This window comes from Natator depressus, chromosome 3, assembly GCF_965152275.1.
Source record: "Natator depressus isolate rNatDep1 chromosome 3, rNatDep2.hap1, whole genome shotgun sequence".
Classification (NCBI taxonomy): Eukaryota; Metazoa; Chordata; order Testudines; family Cheloniidae; genus Natator; species Natator depressus.
In genome coordinates this window covers 1,536,736-1,557,018 of record NC_134236.1, presented here as the reverse complement: position 1 = coordinate 1,557,018, position 20,283 = coordinate 1,536,736, and the positions used below count along the sequence as shown (strand labels likewise).

General features: G+C 65.5%; 2 protein-coding genes across 4 annotated transcripts in view; both read left to right on the top strand.

Annotated features, from left to right (window-relative positions):
* The window catches only part of LOC141983976 (uncharacterized), an 82,713-nt gene extending 73,251 nt beyond the window's left edge, over nucleotides 1-9,462 (top strand). Inside the window, exons 3-5 of the mRNA XM_074946932.1 lie at nucleotides 7,797-8,002; nucleotides 8,334-8,459; nucleotides 9,125-9,462. Of these exons, the coding sequence (XP_074803033.1) occupies nucleotides 7,797-8,002; nucleotides 8,334-8,459; nucleotides 9,125-9,462 (670 nt within the window). The remainder of the gene's footprint in view (nucleotides 1-7,796; nucleotides 8,003-8,333; nucleotides 8,460-9,124) is intronic.
* The window catches only part of MAPRE3 (microtubule associated protein RP/EB family member 3), a 71,947-nt gene extending 53,862 nt beyond the window's left edge, over nucleotides 1-18,085 (top strand). Inside the window, exons 2-7 of one of the 3 annotated variants that reach the window (XM_074947288.1) lie at nucleotides 10,209-10,336; nucleotides 11,271-11,416; nucleotides 12,932-13,133; nucleotides 15,088-15,242; nucleotides 16,389-16,541; nucleotides 16,987-18,085. In XM_074947288.1, the coding sequence (XP_074803389.1) occupies nucleotides 10,216-10,336; nucleotides 11,271-11,416; nucleotides 12,932-13,133; nucleotides 15,088-15,242; nucleotides 16,389-16,541; nucleotides 16,987-17,055 (846 nt within the window). In that variant the 5' untranslated portion in view covers nucleotides 10,209-10,215 and the 3' untranslated portion in view covers nucleotides 17,056-18,085. The remainder of the gene's footprint in view (nucleotides 1-10,208; nucleotides 10,337-11,270; nucleotides 11,417-12,931; nucleotides 13,134-15,087; nucleotides 15,243-16,388; nucleotides 16,542-16,986) is intronic. The other 2 variants (XM_074947289.1, XM_074947287.1) reach the window with 2 other exon arrangements.
* The last annotated feature ends 2,198 nt before the right edge of the window (nucleotides 18,086-20,283 follow it).

The window sequence follows — 20,283 nt, the reverse complement described above, 5'->3', positions numbered from 1 at the left end:
GGTCCCAGGCTCACAGCAGTCTTGGCCGGCTCAGCCAGGCTCGTGTTAGACAGGAGGAAAAGCAAGAGAGGAAAGAGCAGAATAAAGTGGGGATGCCAAAGGCCGTGGCGGTGGGTTGGAGGAGGGGGCACGTGGCTCCCTCGGCTCAGGCCGAGGATGGTGGAGGCCCGGGTCCAGGCGATGGGGGCGACGCTCACTGCCGTGGTTGCAGGCAGACTCCTGCTGCTGCTAATTTTTCAGGGAAAAAATGGCGGGGGGGGGAGAGCCAGGGGGTGTTTAACAGCCTGTCTGCCACCAGCTGAGCTTCCCCTGGGTTTGGGGGGACAGCGACACCCTCCCACGCTGTGAAGTCATTGGGTCTCCCCTCTGCCACCCATGCCGCCCTGTTGGCCCCTCCGCCCACAGAGTTCTGTGGGGCTCGCTGCTCTGAACCAGACAGGAACGCACCCCCCAGCAATCACCTCTCTCCCGCCCCGGCAGCCTCACACTCAGGCCTGTGCTGACTCCGGATACAGCCGGGGGGGCTGGTTGCACTGGGACAGGGGGGAGCTGTCCAGGCTGGCTGAAGCCTTGGGAACTGAGGCAGCTGCCTTGACCGCGAACAGGACCAGTTCACCCTGGGCCAGGGCTGGCCCAGCTCTGTCTGACACCTGGGATCCCCACCCCCCACACTGCACCTTGCCCAGAGCCAGAGCTGCCCCTTTGCCCACTCTGCGCCGCTCGGCAGCCGGTGTGTGAGTTGCCATCGGGCTCCATGGCTGCTCGGGCTCCGGGGCCCCCTTCCTCTGCCCCTCCCTGGAAATCCTGTGTTCCTCCCAGCCCGACGGTGCCCGCGGCTCTGCCTGGCTGAGGCTGGCAGGGAGGGGATTCTGCGGGTCCCCAGCTCTCGCCAGGGGCCGGGGGAGCTCCTCGCTCAGCCAAGCGCCAGCTCGAAGCACTCTGTGCTTAACCCCTCAGTCGCTGCTGCGGAGCGTGTGCAGACCGCTGGGCTGCCGTGTGCCCAGGCCAGTGCGGGCATGCCAAGGAGGGGGTTAATGTGGGCTTGCCAGCTGGAGCGCCTGACCCTGACAAACTCCTGGGCAGAGCTGCCGGCCTGAGCCCTTGTAACGTACCCTGTGGCCGATCTCGGGCGGATTAAGACGCGATTGAGGCGAAATGGGAACCCCTGTAAACCGCTTATCAGCTTAACGTTTCCCCTGGAGCCCCCTGCACAGAGTGACTCCTGGCAGGGCAGCTCCACCCCGCGGGCTGGCTCCGGGCTGCTTCACCCTGGCTCCAGCCCTTCGGGCTCCATGGCCACTCCCCGCTGGGTCTGAGCCTGCATCCTGCACGGGGGCAGCCACCCCGTCCTGGCACGGTGTGGCCAATGCGTGCTCCTGGCCTTGCTGGGCAGCAGTCTGGGGAGGGCAGCTGGCCCTCGGGCTCCCAGGCAGCGGCTAGCAGGGTGTCATGGAGTCCCCGGGCGATGCTCTGGAACTGCTCCCCATGAAGCCAGGCAGGACTCTGGGGCAGTTTCCTCTCTGTGAGCAGCCTGTCTGCAGGGCAAGAAGCTCACACGGCTTCCCCCTTCTTGGGTCTGACCTCGGAGCATTCAGCCTCCTCTGCCCCTCCGTGCGCTTCCCCCAGCGAGTCTGCCCAGGCCAGGTCCTGGGGAAGCCAGAGGGTCCTGCCCCCCAACTCCGCAGTCAGACGTGACTCTCAGCCAGCCAGTAAAACAGAAGGTTTATTAGACGACAGGAACATGGTCTAACACAGAACTTGTAGGTGCAGAGAACAGGACCCCTCAGCTGGGTCCATTTTGGGGGGCAGTGAGCCAGACAACCCCGTCTGCACTTCACTCCATGTCCCAGCCAGCTCCAAACTGAAACTCCCTCCAGCCCCTCCTCCTCTGGGCTTTGTCCTTTTCCCGGGCCAGGAGGTCCCCGGATTCCTTTGTTCTCCAACCCTTTAGCTCTCACCTTGCAGGGGGGAAGGGCCCAGGAAAGTTGCCAGGAAACAGGGTGTCGGCCATTCTCTGTGTCCAGACCCCTGCACACACCTGCCCTCTAGGGCTCTGCAGTGATCATACACCCTTACCCCACCACCTAGATACTTAAGAACTGCATAGGGGAAACTGAGGCACCCCCACACTATTCAGAGGAACCATTAAGAACAGTCCCGCTTCATCACACAGGGCCTTGCTGCCCCCCAGCCCATGCCGGCCAGAGCCCGCTGCTGAGCACTGTGCCGTGGGGACTGGTCCCCGAGGGGTCACTGGCACTGGTGGGGGAACCTCTCTGGCATAGCCCAGAGCCGGAGCAGACCCCCAGAGGGATCACCTGGCTCGGGCCGTGGGGGGCCGAGTAGGGATTGGTGCAGGGTAGTGGGCCTGGCCCCCTGTCCTCCCCTCCCATGGGGCCGGGACCTGCCAGGCAGCACAGCCAGACCCAGCTACAGCCAGTGCTGCCCAAGTGGGGAGCCAGGCCAAGAGCTCTGGGCAGTCAGCAAGGGCTGGCCTGAGACAGGATCTGGGCCCGGGGACACCTGCCCTGTCAGAGCCTCCTCTCTGCCTCACGTGGGTGAGCCTGGCCGGCTAGGCCCTGGGGAGTGGGGGCGCAGCTTGTCCATCCCCCTTGGAGCCAGGCTGTGTCTGGTCTGGGCCTAAACATCCCAGCACAGGGCCCCCAGCCCTTCCCGGGGAGACCCACCCGCCCGCCAGCCCCATCTCCCTGCTGGGGAGTGACGGAGTCCCCAGCCCTTCCCAGGACGGGCCCCACTGCCAGGGAGTCTCTCCCAAGATCCAGTCGCACCCCCACCAGGTTTCCCCATAGCCAGTGCCCTCCCCCCTCCGCCCAGCTAGACCTGTGCCCCTGCCCTTTGTGTGCATGTGGCTGGTGGTGAGGTGCCCCCCGTCCTGCCGTCTGATTGGCTGGGAAGGGGGGGGCTCTGTGACACAGCGGCTCGGTGCCCTGGGGGGGCAGCACCCTGTTGAGTACTGGGGCCGCAGCAGGCCAGAGCCTCGTCCAGGTGACTTTGCTGGGAGCGCTGGGGGCTGCCTCTGCCCGGGCGGGGGCTGCCGGTGCGGGAGGGCACAGGCTGCCTGGCCACCCCTCCAGCCCCAGGGGCCGGGCACAGAGGGGCTGTGTGCAAACAGGGCAGCGCTGGCTGCCTCCTGCCCACCCTGGGCAGGGCAAAGCCTGGGCACAGGGCAGGGAGCTGGTGCTGGCTGCTAGCTTCCCCCCTCCGCCTGGGCTGCGCTCTTCCTCCCCCCACACCCAGGGCTGCCTGCTTCCCCCCTGCTGGCCACGTCTGCGCTGCCCTGGGGGGCAAGCTCCCAGCCTGGGCGGAGAGACCGGCACGAGTGGGGCTTGAGCTGTTAGTTCAGTGTGGATGCAGCCGCTGGGCGGAGATCCTGGCTAGCCACCCGTGCGCGGGCTGGGGGTCCGGGGCTGTTTTAGCCGCCGCACCCACCCTGCTAGTTTTAGGCGCCAGCTGTAGCCCCACTAGTGCCTGCCTGTCTGCCCAGCCCGGGTCCCCGCTGCGGTGTAGACAGCTGCCAGGCGCCCGGTTCTGCCTTTCAGGGGGCTCCCCCTGGTGGTGAGACTGAAATGTGCAGCACGGAGCCAGAAAGCAGGAGTGGTGCAAATCCAGGCCAGGGCTCCCTCTCTGCCCCACGGCACATGGGGGTGGCTCTGCATTGGTCCCAGGAGGAGAGGGGAATCCACTCCAGCCCCAGGGTGGAGGGGGCAGCTTGCCTCTCGGCATGACTGACAGCAGCGTCACCCTCTGCTGTCCCGGGATAAGCAGGGTCCTGGCTGCTCCTGTGGTGGGACCTCTGGAGAAGGCTCAGGTGCCGGGGCCGGCAGCGTGGGGGCTCACTGGGGGGCGCCGTGCCGGGGGGCGGCAGAGTGGGGGCTCACTGGGGGGCGCCGTGCCGGGGTCGGCAGAGTGGGGCTCACTGGGGGGCGCCATGCCGGGGGGCAGCAGAGTGGGGGCTCACTGGGGGGCGCCGTGCCGGGGGGCGGCAGAGTGGGGCTCACTGGGGGGGCGCCGTGCCGGGGGGCGGCAGAGTGGGGGCTCACTGGGGGGCGCCGTGCCGGGGGGCGGCAGAGTGGGGCTCACTGGGGGGGCGCCGTGCCGGGGGGCGGCAGAGTGGGGGCTCACTGGGGGGCGCCGTGCCGGGGGGCGGCAGAGTGGGGGCTCACTGGGGGGCGCCGTGCCGGGGGGCGGCAGAGTGGGGCTCACTGGGGGGGCGCCGTGCCGGGGTCGGCAGAGTGGGGCTCACTGGGGGGCGCCGTGCCGGGGTCGGCAGAGTGGGGCTCACTGGGGGGGCGCCGTGCCGGGGGGCGGCAGAGTGGGGGCTCACTGGGGGGCGCCGTGCCGGGGTCGGCAGAGTGGGGCTCACTGGGGGGCGCCATGCCGGGGGGCGGCAGAGTGGGGGCTCACTGGGGGGCGCCGTGCCGGGGGGCGGCAGAGTGGGGCTCACTGGGGGGGCGCCGTGCCGGGGTCGGCAGAGTGGGGGTTCACTGGGGGGCGCCGTGCCGGGGTCGGCAGAGTGGGGCTCACTGGGGGGCGCCATGCCGGGGGGCGGCAGAGTGGGGGTTCACTGGGTGGTGCCGTGCCGGGGGGCGGCAGAGTGGGGCTCACTGGGGGGGCGCCGTGCCGGGGGGCGGCAGAGTGGGGGTTCACTGGGTGGTGCCGTGCCGGGGGCGGCAGAGTGGGGCTCACTGGGGGGGTGCCGTGCCGGGGGGCGGCAGAGTGGGGGTTCACTGGGTGGCGCCGTGCCGGGGGGTGGCAGAGTGGGGCTCACTGGGGGGGTGCCGTGCCGGGGGGCGGCAGAGTGGGGGTTCACTGGGTGGCGCCGTGCCGGGGGGCGGCAGAGTGGGGCTCACTGGGGGGCGCCGTGCCGGGGTCGGCAGAGTGGGGCTCACTGGGGGGCGCCATGCCGGGGGGCGGCAGAGTGGGGGTTCACTGGGTGGTGCCGTGCCGGGGGGCGGCAGAGTGGGGCTCACTGGGGGGGCGCCGTGCCGGGGGGCGGCAGAGTGGGGGTTCACTGGGTGGTGCCGTGCCGGGGGCGGCAGAGTGGGGCTCACTGGGGGGGTGCCGTGCCGGGGGGCGGCAGAGTGGGGGTTCACTGGGTGGCGCCGTGCCGGGGGGTGGCAGAGTGGGGCTCACTGGGGGGGTGCCGTGCCGGGGGGCGGCAGAGTGGGGGTTCACTGGGTGGCGCCGTGCCGGGGGGCGGCAGAGTGGGGGCTCACTGGGTGGCGCCGTGCCGGGGTCGGCAGAGTGGGGCTCACTGGGTGGCGCCGTGCCGGGGTCAGCAGAGTGGGGCTCACTGGGGGGCGCCGTGCCGGGGTCAGCAGAGTGGGGCTCACTGGGGGGCGCCGTGCCGGGGGGCGGCAGAGCATCTGAAAGTGGTTTTTGTTGCTATACCCCGTTCGGATGCATGTGAACCAGCTGAGAACAGACTGCACAGTGTTGCGTGCACTCTTCCCCCCCCCACCCCAACCCGCTTTGGGACAGTGTCTCAGAGCTAGGCCTGCCTGCATCTGACTGCAGAGTCCTTCTGCCCTGGGGTTTGCAAACTCATCCATCGTTCTCCATGGCTGGCCGGGCAGCAGGGCCGGATTAACCTTTTGTGGGGCCCCATGGGGGCAGTGGAACACAGCGCGGGGGGGTCAGTCCCCAGAGCAAGAGGCCAGCCGGGGCAATGGGGCATGGCATGGTGGGGCTGTCCCCGCTCCACCCAGCCCAGCGCAAGGGCACTGTCTACGAACTAGCAGTTGCCAGACGCACACTGGCCCACCCGGCCCTGTGCTGCCAGCCTGCCCCTTCCCCTCGGGGGTGGGCCCAGGCCGTGCCACACAGCCCCCGACTCCCGATGCCCATGTGACGTTATTGACATGAACTGTGACCGTATAGATCATTGTTGCAACCAAGGTCCTATAGTGGCACCAAATCTTGTACAAAGGAGGTCAAATAAGGTGTCTAAGACAAGGTTATGGTTGGCTGGTTGTGATTTTGCTATCTGTATGCATGTATCATTTTTGTATTTAAAGTTATGAGTATTGGTTCTATACTGTCTGTATTTGAAACTTGTGTTATGCTTCTGGGGACACCCCAGACAGATCAGCTCTGCCTAGCCTGCTTGATGGCCCATGAAGGACCATCAGCTGTACAATTGACCCACTGAGAGAAGGCAGATACATCTTGGGACTCAGCAAGGACATGTCTATGGAGAGGACTCTGAGGCTGTCAGGCCATGTGCTGGGCAGCTTGTGTTTGGAACTTGCTTGCTGTATGTAACTGATTACTTGGACCAACTCTAGCTCTCATCTGTATTTCTTTCTTTTTATGAATAAACCTTTAGATTTTAGATTCTAAAGGATTGGCAACAGTGTGAGCTGTGGGTAAGATCTGATTTGTATATTGACCTGGGTCTGGGGCTTGGTCCTTTGGGATCGAGGGAACCTTTGCTCTTTTACTGGGGTATTGGTTTTCATAACCATCTGTCCCCATAACGAGTGGCACTGGTGGGGATACTGGGAAACTGGAGTGTCTAAGGGAATTGCTTGTGTGACTTGTGGTCAGCCAGTGGGGTGAGACCGAAGTCCTCTCTGTCTGGCTGGTTTGGTTTGCCTTGGGGTGCAAAGGACCCCCAGCCTTGGCCTGTGACTGCCCTGCTCTAAGCAATTTGTCCTGAATTGATACTCTCAGTAGTGTGCCGCCAGAGGCCGCTTCGTTACAGCCCAGCACCCCCTCACAAGTCTCCCAGAGACCCACTCCCCCACGCCCTGCCCCTGGCCACACTCATCAGCCCTACTCGGAAGTGATGGCATCTGTCAGGCTGAGCTGGGAGCGCAGCTGGGGCCGGTCCAGGGCCAGGGTGGGGAGTTGCTCTGGCCTCTCGGAAATGGTGCAGCCAGCCAGGCCAGGGTCTGCCCCCGCTCCAGCTGACCCAGTTGCCTGGCGGTGGGGTGACCATACGCCCCCTTTTGGCTGGGGCAGTTCCCTTTTGGAGCCCTGTCCTGGCCATCCCGACTTTTTTGACAAAAACGGGCATTTGTTCCGTTTGATCTTCCCAACTGACCAGAGCAAACGAACACATGCCCAGATTACCAGAAACGTCGGGTGGGGCGTGGAGGAACGTCTGGGGGGGGTGGTGACACGAGGTGTCAGGCAGCAGGGCTTGGGGGGTCAGGCCCAGCCCTGGGCAGAATGGAGCTGGGGGGGTTGGTGGCCAGCCCCCTGGCAGCAATGCAGGGAGCTCGGGGGCGGAGGGGGAGAATCAGCCCTGGCGACGGCCCGGGGAGCTGGGGGAGGAGAGGAAGGGTCAGCCCCGGTGGCGCGGAGCTGTGGGGGGAGGGCCAAAGCCCCAGACAGGCGGCACTGGGCTCCAGCTCTCTGAGCCCCAGCTGTGGCCAGGGGGTGGAAAGGAGCCCGAGCGGGGGGCAGGGGGCTGGGGGCAGAGAAGAGCTGCCGGGGCGAGCAGGCCAGGCTGGGGCCCCTTCGGAGCCTGGGCCCAGTGCCATGGTGCCGCTCAGAGATATGGCATAGGGAAAACCAGCAACTTCCATTGCTTCTGGGGCTCCGCCACAGCGCCTGGCCAGGTGTCTGCTCGAGCAGCTCCAGCAAACGCTGAGCACGGATCCCGGACCCAGCACGAAGCGCTCTGCGGAAGTGGACGGGGCGCGGCCACGCTCTCTCTCCCACGGTGAGGTGGTGCTGGTAGTGTCCAGAAATCCACTCAGTGGCGGACCCAGGTCTGAGATTCCCCCGCTCAGTCTCGGTGTCCCAATCTCTGCTTTCTTCTGAAGAGCTGCTCTCTGGGCACCGGGCGTGGCTGTCGCGCATCCCGCAAGTGAGAGTGTCTGCGGGCCGGCGAGTGTCGCGCTCCACGTCGGGGCAGAGAAGTGCCGTGACCTTGGGCTCAAGCACAGAAAGAAAACCCAGCAGCTGCGTGCGAAGCTCCAGAACTCTGCCATGCTGCCGCGAGACAGCCAGCACGCTGCCGTAGGGAACGGTAACTTGTCACGTCCTGCTCCCAGCGCTAACCGCGACTTGGCAAAACGGTGGCAACTCAAAGGCCAGGACTTGGCAAAATTCACAACGGTCCCAGCTGCATTTAGCACATCATGGAATTCGGGTCCCAGTCTCTTTGCTGCAAGGGCCTGGCGAGGCAACAGACAGTGTGTTCGTCACCTGCAGGTTTCGGGCGCGGATTCTTGCTACGACACTGCTCCTGTGGCCTGTCATGGCAGCTGCACCGTCCGTGCAAAGAGCAACACTTCTCCCAGTTCAGCAATTCAGCTGTCATGAGCCCTGAACTCGTCCTGACCTGTTCTCCTGTCCAGTAACTCCTGACAAAAAAGAAAATCTTCCAGAATTTCCCCCAGCCAAACATATAATGACCAAGAACTCGTCGTTCTGCATTGCCGACAGCAGCTGTCGCCTCAAGCTGAACTGCAAACTGTTCACACGTACGGTTTGGCGGCATTTCTCGTCAGTTCTCCTCCTAGCCGTGTCCTTCGAAAGTGGCGTAGCCTTAATTTCTTCGCTGCAGCTTCGCTTACCAGCACGACGCACATTTCTACAGCTGCTGGGAGAAGCAGTTCGTCTCCCGTGGCAGGGCAGTTTTCACTCTGCAATCCAAAGTGCTGGAGAGAAAGATGCTTTCAGAGCCTTGCCAGGAACCGATGTTACATTTGTCATTTGAGTTGTCTGTGGATTGTATGCCTCTCTCTCTTGTTGGACAAAGTCTCTGGATTTGTCTTTACACTCCAGTGCCTTGCTGGGAGTTGTGGGTTCAGGTTTGCAGGTTTCACTGCTCCGGTGGATGGGATCTGTACACACACAACGCATTGTGCTCATCTGTCGCCAAGTTCCATAACACCGAAATCACTGTCGCTTTCCTCAAACTTTCCGTCCTTCACTTCTTTCCTCCTCCTTGGCTGTGCGTTGTCCTTGGCTTCAGCACAACCAGCAGGATTAGAATTAGGGCCTTTTAAAAACGTCTCCATTTTAATGTAATTTGCTCACACATGATACAAATATTCCACTTCCACCCGCCAGATGTCTCAGAAAAAAACCTTCTGATTTGCTGTCCCAGGCAGTGAGTGTTTTACATTGACACTTGTGCCGTGAGCGCTGCGGCGCCGGCCGGGCCCCGGGAAGGTGCGGCGCGGTGAGCGCCGGCCGGGCCCCGGGAGGGTGCGGCGCGGTGAGCGCCGGCCGGGCCCCGGGAAGGTGCGGCGCGGTGAGCGCCGGCCGGGCCCCGGGAAGGTGCGGCGCGGTGAGCGCCGGCCGGGCCCCGGGAAGGTGCGGCGCGGTGAGCGCCGGCCGGGCCCCGGGAAGGTGCGGCGCGGTGAGCGCCGGCCGGGCCCCGGGAGGGTGCGGCGCGGTGAGCGCCGGCCGGGCCCCGGGAGGGTGCGGCGCGGTGAGCGCCGGCCGGGCCCCGGGAAGGTGTGGTGCAAACCGAAATAGCGGCTGTGTCGGGTTAATGGGTAGGCAATGCAGGCCCTCTGCGGTCCGTAGACCCCAGGTTGAGAACCGCTGCACTAGGGGGCGCTGTCCCCTCAGACCCAGTGCTGAGGGTAGGAGGCTCAGTGGGGGGCCGGTCTGTGGGGAGCGGGGCAGAGGCTCAGTGGGGGGCCGGGCTGTGGGGAGTGGGGGCACTAGGGCACTGAGCCCTGGCCGTGCACATTCCTCACTCATCCCGTCGCCCTTTCCATCGCATGGGGTGTTTGCTCCCAGCACCTGCTTCCAAGAGGGGTTCTTGGGCGCCCCCACCCTCGCCCCTTGCTGGGGTAAAGCCTGGTGACATTCTGCTTTCAAGGAGCACCTGCAGGGGAAGCTCTCCCAGCAGGGCACGGTGTGTACCCCCAGCCTGCATTGCCCCCGGCCCCTGGCATGCATTGCCCCCAGCAGGGGACGTCATGTGCCAATGGCCCTGCACAGCCCAGCATCCATTGCCCCGGGGCCCCCAGGCTGAGCCGGGCACACCGGGGAACCCAGTGTTTCCTGGGGACACTTCCCACCTGAGCACAGATGGGTGGCAGGCGACCCAGGCTGGCTCCTGGGATGGAGGAGACGCTGCCCACTGGCCCCGGCCCTGGCCCTGCTGGGCGGGGAGCTGAGCTGGAGCAGCCCGTGGCCCGCGGGGCCCCATGGCGGGGGGAAGGGGGCCTGGGTTGCCGAGCCTGCCATGACACCCTCTCTCTGTGCACCAGCTGGGGCATGGCCGTCAATGTGTATTCCACATCCGTGACCAGCGAAAACCTGAGTCGCCATGACATGCTAGCCTGGGTCAACGACTCCCTGCACCTCAACTACACCAAGATCGAACAGCTCTGCTCAGGTAGGGGCCCTGGGCCCAGAACCGCTCGAGGGGCAAGGGCAGGAGGGGCCCAGCGGCTCTGCCCCAGCCAGCCAGCCCAGCCGTGGAGAGGTGCCCTCTGGGTGGTTGAGTTCTCAGCCCCTGCCCTGTCCCTGCCAGGGGTTGCAGGGCAAGGGGGGGCCCAGGTCCGGGATCCAGGGGCTGGGGGGGCGTCGGCAGAGCTGTGCCGTTCCTGGCAGGCATGGAAGCCAGGTGCCCTGCACCCGTGCTGCCGGCATAGGGTGCCAGGTGTCCGTTTTTTGACCGGAAGGGCCGGTGGAAAAGGGACCCTGGTGGCTCCGGTCGGCACTGCTGACTGGGCCGATAAAAGTCCGGTCAGCAGGGGCCCAGGGCTGAGGCAGGCTCCCTGCCTGCCCTGGCTCCGCGCAGCTCCCGGAAGTGGCCACCAGGTTCCTGCAGCCCCTACGTGCATGGACGGCCAGGGAGGCGCCACGCTCTACCCCCCACCCCCGAGTGCCGGTTCCGCAGCTCCCATTGGCTGGGAACCACGACCAGTGGGAGCTGCGGGGCTGGAGCCTGTGGGCAGGAGGGCAGCGTGTGGAGCCTCCCCGGCCGCCCATGCGCCTAGGGGCTGCAGGGACCTGGCGGCCACGCCCTGGGAGACGTGGGAAGTGCCACCGGGACCCTGAACCCTCTCCTGCTCCCCAACCCCCTGCCTCAGCCCTGAGCCGCCTCCTGCACCCAAACCCCTCATCCCCAGAGCCTGCACCCCACAAGAGAGCCCTCGCCCCCGCCCCCCAACCCTGTGCCCCAGCCCAGTGAAAGTGAGTGAGGGTGGGGGAGAGCGAGTGATGGAGGAAGGGGGAAGGACCGAGTGGGGGCAGGGCTCCCGAGAAGGGGCGGGGCAGGGTTTTGGTTTTGTGCCATCAGAAAGTTGGCAGCCCTATGCCCGCAGGTGCTGCCTACTGCCAGTTCATGGACATGCTCTTCCCGGGCTGCGTGCACCTGCGGAAGGTGAAGTTCCAGGCCAAGCTGGAGCACGAATTCATCCACAACTTCAAGGTGCTGCAGGCCGCCTTCAAGAAGATGGGGGTGGACAAGGTGGGTCCCTGCCGGGCACTACTCCCATCCGCCCTGCGGCTCGGCACGTGGGGGCCCAGTTAGCTGGACTGACCTGAGGGCCTGGACTGCTCACCCTGTGCCCCAGTCATTTGGGTGCCATACGGCCTGGCGGGGGCGGGGCCCCTCTCCTGACTGCCCTGCCAGGCGCTGAGCCGCGTGCCCAGGGTCAGTCACCCCTGGAATGTGGGGACCCCGGTGGCAGAGATCCGGGGGTGGGAAGCCCAGCTGGGAGCCTGAGGCGAGTGCGGACAAGGCAGAACCACCAGCCTCCCTCCCTCCCCCCATGCCCACCAGCCTCCCCCTGTACCTGCCAGCCACTCCCTGCCAGCCTCCCCATGCCCACCAGCACCCTCTGTGCCCATGACCACCCTCCAGCATACCTGCCAGCCCCCCCCTATCTGCCAGCCACCCCGCACCAGAACCCCATGTGTGCCTGCCAGCCTCCCCCTGTACCTGCCAGCCACCCCCCACCAGAACCCCCCTGCATGCCTGCCAGCCTCCCCCGTACCTGCCAGCCACCCCACACCAGAACCCCCCTGCATGCCTGCCAGCCACCCCCTGTACCTGCCAGCCACCCCCCACCAGAACCCCCCTGCGTGCCTGTCAGCCAACCCCTGTACCTGCCAGCCACCCCCCACCAGAACCCCCCTGCATGCCTGCCAGCCTCCCCCTGTGCCTGCCAGCCACCCCCCACCAGAACCCCATGTGTGCCTGCCAGCCTCCCCCTGTGCCTGCCAGCCACCCCACACCAGAACCCCCCTGCATGCCTGTCAGCCAACCCCTGTACCTGCCAGCCACCCCCCACCAGAACCCCCCTGCATGCCTGCCAGCCACCCCCTGTACCTGCCAGCCACCCCCGACCAGAACCCCCCTGCATGCCTGCCAGCCTCCCCCTGTGCCTGCCAGCACCCTCCAGCATACCTGCCAGCACCCCGCAGAATAGCCGCCAGCACCCCCGCATGCATACCCACAACCAACACCCCCGCATGCCTGCCAGCATTCCCTCTGTGCCAGCCAGCAGCCCGCACACCTACCAGTCACCCCTCTGCCATGAACCCCGCATACCTGCCAGTCACCCCATGCAAGATTCCCCATGCCTTCCAGCCTCCCTCTGTGCCAATCAGCAGCCCCTGCGTGCCCACCAGCCACCCCCTGCCAGCATCCCCTGTGCCCACCAACGCCCCCACATTCCTGCCAGTACCCCTCCCACATGGCTGCCAGCCACCCACCACCAGCACCTCCCTGTGCCAGCCAGCACCCCCCGCATGCCCGCCAGCCACTCCCCACCAGCCCCCCCTACCCCCACCAATGCTTTGGACTGGCTGAGACAGGCCCAGGGAGCCGATAGGAATCGGCATTACCCCAAAGTCTCTCAGCAGCTGTGGTTGTGGGCAAATGCCAGTTGACCCTGCAGGAGCTGCCCTGGCGCTCACCCTTGGGCGCAGTGGGGGAGCACGAGCCTGCCAGCCCCTCACACCCTGCCTGTCCCTCCAGATCATCGCAGTGGAGAAGCTGGTGAAAGGGAAGTTCCAGGATAACTTTGAGTTTATTCAGTGGTTTAAGAAATTCTTTGATGCCAACTACGATGGGAAGGAATACAACCCGCTGCTGGCACGGCAAGGGCAGGAGGTGGCACCGTCTCCAAACCCAGGTGATCAGAACTTCAACAAACCCAAGAAACCCATTGGCACTGCAGGTAATGTCGCCGACCCCTGGAGGCAGCTGGCACCCCTGCGCCTGCAGGATCCCCACTCCGCCGGGGTCGCACAGCTTGCTAGCATGGCCTTCGGCTGCCTGCCCCAGCCCCTGCGCCGGTGGTGCCAGTCGGGCCCTGCCCATCGCGCCGGCAGCCCCTGGGTGGCGTGGCGCCGCGTGCGTTGTGTTGGTGGCTCGGGAGTGCCAAGTAGGTTTGGAGGGGTGGGGCACTCCCAGAAGTGGGGGGCGGTGATGGATTGGGGGCAGCAAGGGGATGGGTGGCAAGGGGGCGGGAGGCCAGCAGGGGTGGAGGGATGGGGTGGGGGGCCGGTGAAGGGGTGCGTGATGGGGGGTTCCTCCTGCTGCGGATCCACCTGCCCCACCCTGCCCAACCCAGCCGCTGGCAGTGAGTGCCGGCCTGGCAAAGGCCCTGCAGCTTTGCAGAGTCAGCGGAGGGAGGGGGTGGCTAGAGGAGGGGCACAGCCCGTAGGCCCTGGGGGCAGGCGGGTTCCCCGGAGTGCAGGGAGTGGGGGCTGGCTCGGTGTCACGGGGTCCCTGGGCGATGCTCTGGAACTGCTCCCTACGAAGCCAGGCAGGACTCTGGGGAAGTCTCCTCTCCTGGAGCAGCCTGTCTGCAGGACACACAGCTCACCCGGCTCCACCTTCCTGGGTCTGACCTCGGAGCATTCAGCCTCCTCTGCCCCTCCGTGCGCTTCCCCCAGCGAGTCTGCCCAGGCCAGGTCCTGGGGAAGCCAGAGGGTCCTGCCCCTCAACTCCGCAGTCAGACGTGACTCTCAGCCAGCCAGTAAAACAGAGGTTTATTAGACGACAGGAACATGGTCTAACACAGAGCTTGCAGGTGCAGAGAACAGGACCCCTCAGCCGGGTCCATTTGGGGGGCAGTGAGCCAGACAACCACGTCTGCGCTTCACTCCATGTCCCCAGCCAGCCCCAAACTGAAACTCCCTCCAGCCCCTCCTCCTCTGGGCTTTGTTCCTTTCCCGGGCCAGGAGGGCACCTGATTCCTTTGTTCTCCAACCCTTTAGCTCTCACCTTGCAGGGGGGAAGGGCCCAGGCCATCAGTGGCCAGGAAACAGGGTGTCGGCCATTCTCTGTGTCCAGACCCCTGCAGACACCTGCCCTCTAGGGCTCTGCAATGATCATACACCCTTACCCCACTCCCTAGATACTTAAGAACTGCATGGGGAAACTGAGGCACCCCCACACTATTCAGAGGAAACATTAAGAACAGTCCCGCTTCCTCACACTCGGGGAGGGACATGCTGAGCTGGGGCGCGGCAGGGCAGGGTGGGGTGGGGGGTGCAGCAGGGGAGGAGCCTGCTGAGCTCTGGGGGCCACAGGGGGGGCCACAGAGCTGGGGCAGGTGCATGGCTGTACGTGGCACCTTCCCCGCATGCTCCTGGCAGGGGGGAGCACCAGTTCGGGGGGGTGATATCTGTACCCTGCTGCCCACAGGGCCATGGGGCTGCCCCACGGGCATTCTTGTGCCCTGCCCTTCCCCCACAATTGCTAATGAATGACCCCCCTGCAGCCCGCACCACCATGGGGGAGGTCCTGTTCTCCCATCTGGGGAAACTGAGGCAGGGAAGACCCAGGACTTAGGGCATGAAACCCAGGCATCCTGACTGACTCCTGTGCTCTGGGCAGTGCCACCCTGCACCATGGTTTGTGTCTGCAACCCCCTGCCCAGCGCAGACCTATATGACCCCCTGCCCCTGACACCCGCACCCCGCATGCCCGTGTCCCGCACCCCGCAGTAGAGGGCAGGGCCTGTGCTGAGCAGGGGCTCTGGGAGCAAGCTGTACCGGGAGTGGGGCACGCTGGGGGGTGCCTATGCTTGGGGGGGGCTGCACTGGGGTGGGGCTGTGCTGGGGCTGGGGGGGCTGCACTGGGACCCGTGCTAACCTCTGGCTGTCTCGGGCGGCTCTCTCCAGCCCCCCAGAGAACCTCCCCTACAGCCCCGAAGACGATGCCGGTGCCAACCCGAGTGACCAATGTCATCCCCAGCAACATCACCCGGAAAAACCCGCCTGCTGCCCGCAACGGGGGCAGCGAGGCCGACACCCAGATCCTGGAGCTCAACCAGCAGGTGAGGGGCGTGGGCGGGCAGGGCTGCTCCCGGGGCATGGGCAGCAGCTGTGCTGGGCACAGATGCCAGGTCCCATGAGGGGCACAGGGGGCACAGACACCAAGCCCTACAGAGGGTACTGGGGGGGCACAGGCACCAGTCCCACAGGGTGCTGGGGGGGCACAGGTGCCAGGTCCCAGGTTGGGTGCTGGGGGGGCACAGATGCCAGTCCCACTGGCAGGGTTCTGGGGGGCACAGGTGCCAGGTCTCACGGGGTGCTGAGGGGCATAGACATTGGATCCCGTGCGGTGCTGGGGGGTGTCACGGGGTCCCCGGGCGATGCTCTGGAACTGCTCCCTACGGAGCCGGGCAGGACTCTGGGGAAGTCTCCTCTCCGGGAGCAGCCTGTCCGCAGGGCAAACAGCTCACCCGGCTCCACCTTCCTGGGTCTGACCTCAGAGCATTCAGCATCCTCTGCCCCTCCGTGCGCTTCCCACAGCCAGTCCGCCCAGGCGGGGTCCTGGGGAAGCCAGAGGGTCCTGCCCCCCAACTCCGCAGTCAGACGTGACTCTCAGCCAGCCAGTAACACAGAAGGTTTATTAGACGACAGGAACATGGTCTAACACAGAGCTTGTAGGTGCAGAGAACAGGACCCCTCAGCTGGGTCCATTTTGGGGGGCAGTGAGCCAGACAACCCCGTCTGCCCTTCACTCCATGTCTCCAGCCAGCCCCAAACTGAAACTCCCTCCAGCCCCTCCTCCTCTGGGCTTTGTCCCTTTCCCGGGCCAGGAGGTCACCTGATTCCTTTGTTCTCCAACCCTTTAGCTCTCACCTTGCAGGGGGGAAGGGCCCAGGCCATCAGTGGCCAGGAAATAGGGTGTCGGCCATTCTCTGTGTCCAGACCCCTGCACACACCTGCCCTCTAGGGCTCTGCAATGATCACACACCCTTACCCCACCCCCTAGAGACTTAAGAACTGCATAGGGGAAACTGAGGCACACCCATACTATTCAGAGGAAACATTAAGAACAGTCCTGCTTCCTCACAGAGGGCACAGATGCCAATCCTGCAGGGTGCTGGGGGGCACAGAAGCCAGGTCCTGCTGGGGGGCACAGACACCGGGTCCTGCCGGGCTCTGTTAACAGCTCCTCTCCCTGCCCTGCTCAGCTCATGGACCTGAAGCTGACTGTGGACGGGCTGGAGAAGGAGCGCGATTTCTACTTCAGCAAACTGCGGGACATTGAGCTGATCTGCCAGGAGCACGAGAGCGAGAACAGCCCCGTCATCGCGGGCATCATTGGCATCCTGTATGCCACTGAGGTCAGTGCCCACGAGAGCGCCATGGGATAGCTCCAGCCTCTGTGCTGGCCGGTCCTTGGGCCGGTGCCAGCTGGCCCTGCTGACCATCGGGGAGGCTGTCTCGTCTCTCGGCCCTGCCCTGGGCAGGCCCTGGGGCTCACGGTCAGCGGGTGCCAGGGCAGATCTTTGTGCCTGGCTCCGTCCCGTTCTGTGGGCCTTGCTGTGGGAGCTGGGTACGGGTCTCTCCTCATTGCCAGGGCCAAGTGCCTGCCCGCTGGGCACTGAGCAGGTCGCTCCCGGGGAGGCCGGTCAGAGCCGTGCACCTGGTGCTGGGAGCGGGATGGGGCCGAGTTCCCAGGGGAGGTGGCGCCGGGCCCCCCCGTCTCCTCCCTGGTGGGAGTCTCTCTGGGTGGTTTCCGTGGCACGGGGCCAGGGGAGGCTCACGCCGTCTCTGCGCCCCCCACAGGAAGGCTTTGCGCCTCCGGAGGATGACGAGGTGGAGGACCAGCAGCCGGAGGACCAGGACGAATACTAGCTCTGAGCCCTCCTGCATCCCATGACGCGCCGGCCGTGCTCGTCCTGACATAGACACTGGAGGGTTTGCGTGTACAGCCGCGGCCTGCACTATCACACATTATAAGAGTTTCAACCAACCAGCCCACCACCCCAGTGCTTTCTGTCCAGCCAGCAGATCCTGGGACCCACGGACTCCGACAAATGCCTAGAGAGGAGAACCGAGTTGTAAATACGCATGGGGCTGCCAGGGTGGGGAAGGGCCCCGGCCCTTCAGGCCCCTCACCCCCTCATCCCCCTTATTTATTTCAGTTGTCACCTTTGGTGTGAGCGCTGCAGCCTTCCCAGGGAAGGCTCCGGCCCCCGCGCCGCCCAGCCTGGCCCCTGTATTATAGCTACAGCCCGACCCCTTTGTGTATAGCCCCGGGATGGCGTTTACTTGCACTTTGCCTGTGTGGGCACCGGCGCCCGGTTGTCACGGCTTGGGAAGCGTGCGGGCTCCAGGAGCGTCCCTGCGCCACACGAGGCTTGGCCTTGCCCTGGCCTCGCAGGCGCTGGGGACGGCGCGTTGATTTATTGGTCTCAGTTCACGTTGTCAGAAACGACGACTAAGCTGCAAATGTGGCTTTCCCAGCGCGCCCCGCCCCCTGCCTGCCATGCCCAGGGCAGGGGGAGAGGTGTCCACTTATCCTGGGGGCTGGCAGGATCCCAGAGCAGGGGACACCCCCAACACGACTGCGCTGCGGGGAGCGGGAGCCCCCAGGCTCCACACTGAGATCTGCGAATGTTCTTTTTCCCCTTTGGTCACCCACAAAGCGCCCCTCCCTGACTGCAGCGCAGGGCACTTGGCCCGCTGCTGGGGGTGCGGGACCCGGGCCTGGAGGTGCAGACCCGGGGCCGGGAGGCTCAGTCCCTGCCCCACGGGTTCCAGCACCACCGCCGGGGGTCCTGCCGTTTCGATGAGAATGCCACACAGCCGCTGCTGCCTTGCCCGCCTCCCTGTTCATATTGCCTGTCTGCCCAGTCACCTGCTGTGCAAACCTGCATCTGTGTTACGTTGGATTTCAAATAAACTGGTGTGGTAAACGAGTGTCTGGGGGCATCTCTGGCTCGGCTACCCCAGGCCAGGGGATGGAGCACCGGGTTCCTCCGGAGCAGCAGGCCGGGGCCCAGCTCCAAAGGGGGTGGGCGTCTCAGGAGGGCAAGGCCCTCTGGAGCTGCTGAGGGATGGGCACCTAATGCCCTGAGGTCGGGGCAGGGCCCCGGCCATCACTGCACAGAACGTGGCATCACAGCCAAAAACCAGGATTCCAGGGCAGAGGCAGGTGGTTCCCATTGGCACACCCCACCAGCACCGTGCTTCCCTCCCTTGGCACCTCTTTGCTGGACCCTCGCTCAGGCCAGAGCCGGCCCTGCGGGGCCAGTAAAGGAAACCCCCGGAGTTCCCTGAACCCCGTCGAACTCACAGACCCACGCTGCACCCCCCATCGCTCGCGCCATGGCTCTGCCCGGGGAGAGGGCTCGGCTTCCCCCAGGAGCTCCCCCTGCAATGTACCCGCTCAGCCCAAGACCCGTCTGTGGCTGCTCAGACTAGCTACCGTGCTCCCCCCGAAGCTAACCCGCCCGAACCCCTGGTGTAGATACAGCTCCGTCAGCAGGCGTGTCCTGCCGCCCACGAGCTCCTGCTGCCCCGGGGGTAATGACAGCGCCGGCCCCCGTTCTTGGTGTGGTCTGTGCTAGGTTCCTCCAGCACCCATGGTGTGGACACGGCCTGAGAACGTTGCTGAGGCTGTCGGCACTCAACCCGTGACCTCACAGCCAGCACGGTAATTCCTGCGGGGTGCATGTCCGCACTGCCCTCCTCGGGGTGCCGGTGCCATCCTCACCCGGCACCTTTCCACCCTCCGCGGGCCGAGCGCCCCCGTTCCCCTGCCTGCAGCCTGTGCCACAGGGCATCAGCTCCCTCCCACCCCCAGCGCTGCCCTCTGGCCTATGGCAGCCTCCCCGTCCCTACCAAGTGTCCCCCTAGGATACCCAGTCCCTTTGGGCCCCCGTTTTACCTTAGCCCGCCATGCCGGTGGCCCCGCAGCACCAGGTCCATTAGAGACCTGCAAGAACAGCGAGGCCGGTGAAACCAATGGGAGAGATGGGGACAAACAGGTCCATGGCAAATAAAACAATACCACGTCCTAGGGCTGGACATCCCCGCTCTCCTGCAGGCCAGCGTACCCCCCACGGGCCAGTGTATCCCACGAGCCAGAGTATCCCCTAGAGGCCAGCGTACCCCACAGGCCGGATTACCCCACATGCCAGAGCATCCCCTACAGGCCAGCGTATCCCCCGGGCTGGCGTACCCTAGAGGCCAGTGTGTACCCCACAGGCTGTGCCCCGGATTGCAGCCACTTTGGGTGAGGTCGCGTCTCATAAGAGGGAGCCGCTGGCAGCTTGCGCTTATGGACTGAAGGATGCCCGGGTTCCTCCTCACCCCCAAATATACCAGGACACACCTTTGCTGCTCACCTCCAGCTAGGCCCCCCCTTACCATTCCTGTCAGCTTCCTCCTGAGGCCTCCGCCAGCTCTTCGCTACCGCTTCACTCAGTATTAAAAGGGCCTCCGTTGCCAAGCGCACAACTCCCCCATACACACAGAGTGCGAACGGGTCTCCCCGCCCGGCTGGGGGCACCACGCGAGGCCACGGCCCGGGCTTGCCGAAGAGGAACCTAGCACAGACCTAGCTTTGGTTCTGCTCCGGAACGCCTGTCCCCCGCACCACAGCGCCTGAGCCCGGCGGGACTCCGGCTTTCAGCGGAGACCTCCCAGGCCACACACCGGTGAGTTTGAGTGTAAATCCCAGCCCCCCGGGATCCCGGTCACCCTTATGCCCACTTGGCGTCAAGTGGTCCCTGGGTCGCAAACCCTCGTCTCCCCTCACTCTGTCTCGCCAGCCTGTCTGCGCAGGGTGTTCGTCGCTCTGACTGTCCTTGGGTTGTCACTGCCTACGCGACACCAGATTCCCTTCCCCTGGGTGGGCTCTGGGTGGGTGCCAGCCGGGCTACCGTCTGTAGAGGTAAGTGCTCGCGTGCGGCTGCCCTGCTGCACCATTTAATGGCTCCTGTTTCGGAGCCAGTTTCCTTTCGCGCTCTCCTAGCACGGGGCCAGGGGGCCACGTGGCAGTGCCTCCTGCCTTGGTGTCCACAGCCCTCCGCTCGCTGCTGGCAGAGGGGTAACCGACTGGCTGGGGCCCTGCAC